Below are 11266 nucleotides of genomic sequence, written 5' to 3'. Positions count from 1 at the left end.
TGACAACAGAGCAAAGCGAGAGATAGCGCTATCCGCTTTGTTGAATGATAGACAAGGATAACACTACCATTGCTAATCAAACACTGTCATTTTAACGTGGACCTCACTCTAGTCATATTATTTTTTTTAAACATCGACTCATTTTTTATCATTTATAAATGATGCGATATTATGCAAGTGTTTCACACGTATTATATATTTTTAATTTAATCATCCAATTATATTTTAGACCCCACTATAGAATATTGAATGAAAAAGACTAAGAAATTGTCAGAAAACCATTGATTTATTGATAATTAGAAAGACCGGTTTCGGTTATTACACCATTGTCAATCTCTGATATCCCAGTTTATCAGAGATTGACAATGGTGTAATAACCGAAACCGGTCTTCCTAATTATCAATAAATCAGTGGTTTTTTGACAATTTCTTAGTCTTTTTCATTCAATATGAATAATTACCACAATATCAACTTCTCAACTACACAAAAAGTCCCACTATAGAAGTTTTTAACTCACACCTTTGGATCGATCTGTTTGCTATGTACATCATACCGCACTTCCACACACTGATGATAATTATCTTTATTTTTTCCGAGCAATTCAGTGATTTGTTCAAAAGTCTTCCCTCTCGTTTCGGGCAGGAATTTGGGTATTAAAACCATAGAAACGAGACACCATGATGCATAGAACCAGAAACAGCCATGTTCCCCCACATAGTGGATCAGATAAGGATAGATTTTGATACTAACAAACGAAGCGGCTGTACCGAGAAAACAAAACAGAGAGAACGCAGTTGGTTGTATTTTGGGATGTGTTATTTCAGCTGAAATCACATACGCGACAGGTCCCACTCCAAACGTGTAGCATCCCACGTGGAGACATATACACACAACAGGTAACCAGTTCGGGAAGAAATGTGTATCATCACCTAAGTGATACAAAACCCAACAAAGCCTGCGAGATAAACATACCTCCCATTGATAACATTAGAAGAAGCTTGCGTGGAGTTTTCTCTAAAATCAAAGTTGTCATCCAAGATAATATGAGTTGTATTATTCCTATGATAACAGCTCCATTATCAGGGTTCTATCAGAGTGGTACCAGAGTTTTTAATGATGGAAGATGTATAAGATAACATAACTAAGATACCACAAAACTGAGAGACTATAAACAACCATACGTTTATCATCAATGCATATGATCTCGCTCTACCTTCATATAAACTAGAGAGGGAAGTCATGTTGGTATTTTTTTGGTAGATCATGTTTTCCTCTAAATATACCAACTCTTCTTGGACTTTTATGTAGTTGTTATTCCTGAACCATGACAGAGACATTTCAGCTTGTTTTGTTTTGTTTTTCCTGTAAAGATAAACAGGTGATTCAGGGAAAAAATGGAATGCTGCAAGATATAAAAAGGGAATTATGTTGCAGACAAGGGTGAAATTTCTCAATGATAAAAAGGCTCCCAAAATGTAGGACATCGCTATGCCGCCGTTGAAAAAAAACACCATGACGGAGGTAAGAGTACCCTTGTGGGAGGGTTCAGATATTTCGTTTAAGTAGAGCTGAATAGGTACTATGGCTCCTACACCACTCAAACCCAAGATAAACCTCCCTAAATACATGAGTTTCACTGATTTTGCTAGTGATATCAGTGTCCAACCCATGATAACCGGGAGTGCTAGAAGGCGGAGCGTGTTTTTCCGACCGATTTTCTCAGCCACAGAACCCCAGAAGAGAATGCCAACTATGCATCCGATGAAGGTGACAGATGAGAGCCAGTTGATCTGATCAGTGGTGAGTGGATCTCCATCTACGATCTGTGGTGGATAGGATTCAAGTCCTATGGTTGCCGGAGACATCCAGCCGATGCACATTCCGAACATCAGTTGCAACAGACTCACTGTGAATCAGAAAAAAACTGGTTGGTGAAATGAATAGGGAAATTCATATCTACTATAATTTCAAGTGCCGGGTGTTTCTAAAAGAATGACCCAATTTTAAACATTTATATTTATTCTCAACCCTACAGAGACACACTTACTTCATGCTAACACAGTAGACACACTGGGGTGTTGAACACCCCAATTTAATAATGCATGTTTCTTTGAAAAATATAGAAAGAAGAAGTACATAGCCCATAATTTATCATCTCTTAATAATTTTTGTGCCAAGTGCATACAGAAATCGAAAGTAAAGCACTGCTTATCAATATTTATAATAAGTACGTATGTTCCGCCTGAGTGTTGGAGCTCCTAATCTGGTTTGAAGGAATGGCTTGATCATTGCCAATGACAACTTCATCAAAAACTCAAGTCTCTTCATTTTATTGTTTTGTACCTCAAGTTGTAGAGAATAATATTGACCGAGCGAAGAGAGGTCTAAGATTCAAGTCGACGGTTTGGCATTTCTCTTAATGTTTGAATGTTTATATGTTGCGCATTTACGGCGAAACGCGGTAATAGATTTTCATGAAATTTGACAGGTATGTTCCTTTTTTAATTGCGCGTCGACGTATGTACAAGGTTTTTGGAAATTTTGCATTTCAAGGAAAATATAAAAGGAAAAAGGAGCCTCCTTCATTCGCCAATATTGGAGTAAAAATCAGACTATAGAATATTATTCATCATGAATCAGCTGACAAGTGATTACACAGATGTGTGGAGAAGCCAGTTTATTGCTGTATTTCCTCAAGGTCTATAGTTTCAATCAGTTACTTGTGGATGAGAATACTGCGTGAGTTCTACTGTTCACAGAACTACTAGTTTAAGGGGTGTTTCAAAAAGAATGACCCAATTTTAAAACAGTCATATTTATTTTTTAAAAATGGATCACACAAACCATATTTACATCAAATAAATCACAGATGTATCAAGTTTATGATGATGTATTATAAGTGTTCTATGTGCCCTCCTTTTGAGGCTCGGACGACATCTAGACGGGAGCCAAATTCATCCCAGACTGTTCGCAAAAGATGTCTTCTCGGACTGTAGCTACTGCATCAGTTATCCTGGTTTTTATCTCCTCAATATCAAGTGATAAGGGAGGAACATAAACACGATCTTAAACGTTGTTCCTCCCTTAGCACTTGATATTGAGGAGCTAAAAACCAGGAAAACTGATGCAGTAGCTACAGTCCGAGAAGACATCTTGCGAACAGTCTAGGATGAATTTGGCTACCGTTTAAATGTCGTCCAAGCCTTAAAAGGAGGGCACATAGAACACTTATAATACATCATCATAAACTTGATACTTCTGTGAGTAATTTGAAGAAATTTCAAAATTGGTTTGTGTGTACCATTTTAATAGGAATCTAACTGTTTAAAATTGGTTCATTCTTTTTGTACACTCGGTATAATCCACATTATTTACCTTATACAGTAAAGCCCAGCACACAATTATCGATTTTTGTGTGTACGATATCTTGCCGTCGTTATGAATTCCATCAGATTGAACGGAACTTGACAACATCACCTTTTTAAAATCATGTCTTCAATGTAATCGATTTTATAAGGATGGCAAAATACGATGTGTTTATCTATAGTGAGGTCCACGTTTTAATGGCAGTGTTTGATTAGGAATGGCATTGCTATCCTTGTCTAACATTCAGCAAAGCTGATAGCACTATCTCTTTCTCGCTTTGCTCTGTTGCCAAATCATTTTTATGGAGTGGCCGTAGTCGAGTGGATCAGATGCTGGCTTTATGATTCAGAGGCACGGGTTCAAATCCCGGCCCGGGCAAGATATTTATCTCGGGCCACTCCCGTGTTTCGGATGGACATGTTAAGCCGTCGGTCCCTAAAAAGCAGTCGTTAGGTCATGTCAGAGGCCCTGAAATTGATCAGTTGCGACCTGAAAACTCTGACACCAGACCTGAGCCAGCCAGGTCACTCGATATTATTATTATCTTTAAATAATGTAGAATTGATAATAAATTAACAAAATATTTCATCTTAATTATGAAAATTCATTATGAAATTATTGAAAAATAAAATTTCTTGCTCAATAAAATGTAATTAATTATTTCAAACGAGAATGAACCGTTAATATTACATAAATAAACCTGTACAAGCTACCGTCTATAGGAGGCATTGCCAAGACAGAGTATCGGCAACGTTGTTCTGCTATCTTTTTTCACTCGCCTTCAACGTGGACCTCACTTTAGTGTGACTCATGGTGCCGGTTGCACAAAAGCCGGTTAAATTTTAATCGTGATTAATTCCACGAGAACCAATCAGAAAAGCCGTCTTATCAAAAAGGCCTTATCTGATTGGTTCTCGTGAAATTAATCACGGTTAAAATTTAACCGGCTTTTGTGCAACCGGGCCATGGAGTTGGAACTTATTCGAATCTGTTTAGACTACTCAACGCATCCTATTGAGACATATATATAGTGAATGTCTTTAATGAGATCTTGCGGTGGGTTTGAATGGGGCACAATTAGTGGCAGTACAGATAGTCAATGACATTCAGATTGCTAGGAGACTCAGGTTTGGAGATGTGAATGGAAGAGGAAGATGTGAGAGTGTGAGAAAGAGAGAGCGAGAGAGGGATTGATTGATTGAGTACTTTATGTAGATTACAATATATACTGGCTTATACACTTATATACAATAGCTTACAATACAGCAAAATTATAGATGAATTTACATAATATAGACTAAGAAAATAATTATTGAACTGTATATGATATGAAAAAGCAATTTGTAATATAATAACTATAGATAATAATTATATTGTTATGCATCTACATAAATTGGCTGAGCTTTGGACATATCAATGTCCATTCTTCGGAAAGAATATTAAAAATATCCTCCCCACTAACTCTCTACCAAAACGTTAATTTCGTTATTTAAACTAAGGATTTATTTATTAATGGAAATATTGTAAAAGTTTTAATCAATATGAATATTAAAGAGAAAAAAAAACAGAAAATTGATAAAGTAAAATAATTATATAGGTAGATAAGATCAAATAATTGATTAATAAATGAAGTAGGCTGAAAGTAGATCAGGGTTATCAACTTTCAGTAATATACAGCAGTATGCAGTGGATAATTGAAAGAGAGAGAATGTGAGAGAGAGAGAGAGAGTGAGAGTGTGATGAGTGCATGAGTGATAGAGAGAGACAGGATCAGAGAGATGTGTGTGTGAGAGAGTGAGCGGTGAGACTGAGTAAACATGCTATAGTGAGGTCCACGTTATAATGGCAGTGGAGAAATATAGGAGAGCAGCGTTGCCGATTCTCTGCCTTGCCACTTCCTTCTATAGAGGATAGCTGATACCGGTATAATTATCTGATGTAATATTCTTGTCCAAACTGATCAATTATATTTCAATTTTACTCGGCAATAAAATAAATTTTCCAATATTTGAATAATCAATTCCAATGATTGAGATTCAGGGCCGGTTTCCGAGCTCGGGATTTAGCTGAGTTCTAGACTTTGAACAGCTGGAGTCAGAATATTGGCTTCCCAAAACGGGGCGTAGTCGCAGTGAATAGTCTGTAAATAGTCAGTAAATGTCACAGCAAAATAATCTTCATTTTCTCTTTTCTATAATTGAAAACGTTTTTCCTTTGGAAAATGAAACATTTCTAAAAAATTTGAAATAGCTGAAACTTTACATTATTCTCTCTTTATTACTTTACTTGCCCTATTACCATAGGTAAGGAAAGTATTGCTTTCCGAAAAAATTAAGGTACCCCAATTTCTCAATTTCTATACGTTTCAAGGTCCCCTGAGTCCAAAAAACTGGTTTTTGGGTATTGGTCTGTATGTGTGTGTGTGTGTATGAGTGTATGTGCGTCTGTGTACACGATATATCATTTCCCAATTAACGGAATGACTTGAAATTTGGAACTTAAGGTTCTTTCACTATAAGGATCCGACACGAACAATTTCGATCAAATGCAATTCAAGATGACGGCTAAAATGGCGAAAATGTTGTCAAAAACAGGGTTTTTCGTGATTTTCTCGGAAACGGCTCCAACGATTTCGATCAAATTCATACCTAAAATAGTCATCGATAAGCTCTATCAACTGCCACAAGTCCCATATATGTAAAAATTTCAGGAGCTCCGCCCCATCTATGCAAAGTTTGATTTTAGACTCTCAATTATCAGGCTTCAGATATAATTCGAACAAAAAATTTTGAGTGGAAAATATTGAGTATGAGAATCTCTACAATTAATGTTCAGTAACATTTTCACCTAAAATCAAAAATATGCTTTAAATTCGAGAAAATGTGATTATCCAATTGCAAACTGTTGGCAACTGTTGATTCTATTAAATGATTCACTATGAAGAGATGGCAGACCTCGTGTGTCTCCAGCGTTATAGCCCTGTCACCAGCTGGCTCAAATCTTTGAATAATAGACATGAGATGCGCGGGAACACTAGCGTCTGGTGATCAATTTTCATAACGGCAAGGAAAGTTGTGTGAGTGCGCCACACCAGATTTTTCCTTGTGAAAATGAAACATTTCTAAATATTTTAAAATAGCTGAAACTTCACATTATTCTCTCTTTATTTTATTTTGTGTTCAATTTTCTAGTTTTTCGAAATTGATTTCAACAGTGGACTACGACTATGCCCCGTTTCGGAAAGCCAATTTTCTGACTCTAGCTGTTTTAAGTCTAGAAGTGCGTACAGATATACGCGCCGCGAACATGAGCAATTCACTTTTAATCAGGTGACACTATATCTGTATTTTCACTGAAGCGATAAGATACAGATATAAAAAGCTTGGCATCAGCTAATTAAAAGTGAATTGCTCATGTTCGCGGCGCGTAAATCTGTACGCACCTTAAAACCCGAGCTCGGAAACCAGCCCTATAGAGAAGGATAGCGCTATCTCCTTTGTTGAATGATAGACAAGGATAGCAACACTAATGTTAATTGAGATTAAATGTTTCGTGGAATGAGTTTATTTCTAAATTGTTGAAAAACCATCAGGCAACATAGCAGAGCTGGAAAAGGAAAGAACTATCTGCTTTGTTGAATTATAGACAAGGATAGAAACACCAATATTGATTGAGATTGAATGTTTCATGGAATAATGATATTTTTTTCTCCATTGTTTTATCTGTATTTTCACAGAAACTGTAAGATACAGATATAAAAAGCTTGGCATCAGCTGATTAAAAGTGAATTGCTCATGTTCGCGGCGCGTAAATCTGTACGCACCTTAAGACTTAGCTAAAACCCGAGCTCGGAAACCAGCCCTCAAGAGAAGGATAGCGCTATCTCCTTTGTTGAATGATAGATAAGGATAGCAACACTAATGTTAAATGAGATTGAATGTTCCATGGAAAAGTTTTATTTCTCTATTGTTGGAAAACCATCAGGCAACATAGCAGAGGTGGAATAGGATAGCGCTATCTCCTTTGTTGAATGATAGACAAGGATAGCAACACCAATGTTAATCAAATACTGCCTTGGACCTCATGTAGCTGCTTCAGTACCTGGTTTCATAATCCACATTCGATTATGCCTATCTCAGCAGTATACACAACTCACGCCTAATTGCGTTGCATCTGGATTAATTGGAATTGAGTAATGTACTGGAGATGGATATGCGCATGCGCGGGGAACATTACTGTGGTTGGTGGTTGAAGATGAAAGCAGTGTAGTTAAGCTTGGATTTCATTAGTAGAGTTAGTGGTAAAGTTCCCTGGGCAAGTACTAACTATCTTTAGAACTCTCCCAATGAAAACATTCATGGGAGAGTACTAGTTTTTAGTAGAGTAGAGTGGGATAGCACCGTGGGATAGTACTCTACCACTTGCCTTCCCCCACCGCCGCTTCTCACTCTACTCTACCACTACTATGCTAATGAAAATAGTCTCGAGCTAGTAGAGTAGAGTCGTAGAGTCGACATTTTAATGGCTCCGTGAACTTGTAGTGCAGAAGTCCGAGAAAAATTGATAAACTACGAATTTTGTGTCGGCAGAATATCCAGAAATTTAATTTTGTACAAGCACCGTTTTTTACAAGTTCACGGAGCTCATTTTTAAGGTTAGTTCTGTTCACTGGACAACACACTTCATCTACTATTCTAAATTGTAGTGAAAACAGTTACTGGACTAAGTAAGTAGAGTAGAGTTAGCTAGGTAGAGTTAGTATGCTGTTACTCGATCTACTACTGAAAACAGGCATCTATATAAAAGCGAAATGGCACTCACTCACTGATTGACTGACTGACTGACTGATTGACTCACTCACTCACTCGCATAACTAAAAATTTACCGGACCAAAAACGTTCAAATTTGGTAGGTATGTTCAGTTAGCCCTTTAGAGGCGCACTAAGAAATCTTTTGGCAATATTTTAACTCTAAGGGTTGTTTTCAAGGGTTTAAAGTTCGTCTTTTAGCATGTATATTTTTCTTCTCCCAATCTCTTAATTATAATTGAAATTTCCATATCATATGTTACTATAGAACTATAAACTAGATAGAGTACCTCTTCGAAACAGTTGTTAACTGGCAACTAAATTAATAATTTTGTCAGGTTGGCATTAAGTTGAGTTGACTTTGTTAGGTTGGCACCAAGTTGGAGATTTAAATGCATTTATCGCGGAAAAATTGATTGGGCACTGCTACTTCAATCCTGGGAATATTATATTACTAGCAGTCAGGCTCGCTTCGCTCGCCATATCCGTTTAGCCAGCCGTTTAGTCTGGACCCCCGACTGGATTGTCCTAACATATGATAAAAATGCCCGCGAGCCTGCTGATCTGATTCTTGGACGATCCAGTCGGGGGTCCAGGGGGCGGAGCCCCCTGGCTAGACGGATATTCGATGAGCGCTTCTATTCAATATTGCAGTAGCAGAAATCTTCGGGGCGAATTACAGCATTTAATTTGGATTTTCGTTTGATAATAATAATTGCAATATCTAAGTAATTTCCATCTGTTATACTATCATGAAAAGAGACATAGCCTACATTTACTTTGGCAGGGTTACCTGGTAGTCCAAATTAAAAGAAATCGTACTTGTTGAATTGAATAAAGCTATATCGAAAAGCCCTGGAATAATGCATTAATGATGAAATAAATATAAAAGATAACTTGAATCATATACCATTGTGAAGTCCACGTTATAATGGCAGTGGAGGAAGATAGGAGAACAATGTTGCCGATCCTACGTCTTGTTAATGCCTTTTATAGACGTGAGCTGATACTGGTCTATTCATGTTATTATTAACATTAAATAAGCAGGCTAAAAGATCGTCAAAAACCACAGATTTATTGAACGTTAGAAAGACCGGTTTCGGTTGTTACACCATTGTCAATCTCTGATAAACTGAAACTAAATACGAGAGCAGCAGAATTTTTACTAGTAGGCGAGTACTGCCATTGGTCAAGGGCATGAACGCCTGCCATTGGCCAAGCTAGACAGTCTCCTTCCACTTAACGGTGTAACAGAAATGTCACAAAATGGCGACATAAGCAACAGACTCGCCATGATTACAAAATTTGTTTTCAGTACGAAATAATAACCAAGAAAAGAAATATGTGAATAGAAAAACGATTGACTTATCAACTTGAATGAAAAAGACTAAGAAATTGTCAAAAACAACAGATTTATTGATATTGTTTATCGGTTATTTTGTTTATCAGAGATTGACAATGGTGAAAATATCAAATCAACACTTATTATAATAACTACTAATAAAATACAGATTTTGATACCAAAAAACTTGTATATATGATGTTTTTTTTTCAAATTTCCTTCAATTGACTTATCTAATATAATAAGGATTCTTTCCAGCTCTCAATATGGATATTTTGAAAAATTATTACTAGAGCACCATCTTACCCCACGGGATACCCCATCTTACCCCATATCGGGGGTAAGATGGGGTTTTTGTAATACTTTTTTGAAATTGCTCTATTCTTTATAAAAGGTTAGATATTCTTATGGGGATATTTTTTTATCATAGTAAATGATCTACTGTAAACTTTGGTATAGAGTTTGATTTTTTAGGCATTCTGAAAAAGTTGTGGAAAAAAGAAAATCCTTAATGGCCCCATCTTACCCCACCTTCCCCTAATAACCGAAACCGGTCTTTCTAAGTATCAATAAATCTGTGGTTTTTGACAATATCTTTGTCTTTTTCATTCAATAATATGAATAATTACCACAATATCAACTTCTCAACTACACAAAAAGAATTATCAACTGTTCATTCTAGTTTAAAATAATAAATTATATTTATCGAGCAATGACAATATCTTTGTCTTTTTCATTCAATAATATGAATAATTACCACATAGTTATTTTTGTTCTCAACTACACAAAAAGACTTATTAACTGTTCATTCTAGTTTAAAATGATAAATTATATTTTTCGAGCAATAAATAATATTTCAAAATAATTTCATAATTAAGATGAGATATCATGTTAATTAATTATCAATTCTACATTGTTAGAAAACAATCTGGCAACAGAGCAAACCGAGAAAGAGATAGCGCTATCCGTTTTATTGAATGATAGACAAGGATAGCAATACCATTGCTTATTAAACACTGCCATTATAACGTGGACCTCACTATATACATATACATGTACATACCTACACACGCCGCACAATATGGCCGAAATCTGCATGATTCCAGTTCCCTCAAATTTTCCTTGCACATGGTTAACGCGTCGACTAGTTGTTCGAATAATTGACTCTTGTTTTGAATTATTCATCTATGTAAGCTGGATGGCCACGTTGCTTGAACAAGAAGTATCTGGTCTGTTTCATTGAGAAATTGCCACTGCACTGCCGCAAAAATATACGGTATCTGTGAATGAATAAATTAATCAATTAATTCCGTGTTTCGGAAGTGTTCGCGAGAAAAAAAACAATCAATTGAAAGAGTGATAGTAATTATCTAAATTTGGAAGAGGAATAGCACAAGGTTATCTTATTTTCTCTCTTCGTATCATTTCGATGATGTATTTATTGTATGAATTAATAATGAATTATTGAAAGTGAACTGAAATATTTCCGTGTTTGGAAAGTTTTTCACAAAAAAAACAAAACAAATATTTCAAAGTTTGATGGGTTGAAGTGTTTTGTTGCATTGAATTGAAGAGTAATGATAAGAAGCTACTTTCATTACAGCTATGCAGTGCTATATTTGGTTCCTACTTGAACACTAGTATTGAGTTATGAAGAGTGCATAATAACAACAACACAGGTAAAGTAGGTCGATAAAGAAAATGAACTTAGAAAATATATCTCTCCATAGTACATATAATTAATATGTTA

General features: G+C 35.9%; 1 protein-coding gene across 1 annotated transcript; it reads right to left on the bottom strand.

Annotated features, from left to right (window-relative positions):
- Positions 1 to 377: 377 nt before the first annotated feature.
- On the bottom strand, positions 378 to 10870 carry LOC111058179 (facilitated trehalose transporter Tret1). The gene is given in 4 exon segments (XM_039429312.1): positions 378 to 942; positions 944 to 1084; positions 1086 to 1906; positions 10580 to 10870. Coding segments are annotated over 4 exon segments (1458 nt in total). The 5' UTR covers positions 10647 to 10870; the 3' UTR covers positions 378 to 513.
- Between the last annotated feature and the right edge of the window lie 396 nt (positions 10871 to 11266).

The sequence above is a fragment of the Nilaparvata lugens genome, chromosome 5 (assembly GCF_014356525.2).
Source record: "Nilaparvata lugens isolate BPH chromosome 5, ASM1435652v1, whole genome shotgun sequence".
NCBI lineage: Eukaryota > Metazoa > Arthropoda > Insecta > Hemiptera > Delphacidae > Nilaparvata > Nilaparvata lugens.
This window is presented reverse-complemented; position numbering and strand designations above follow the sequence as displayed.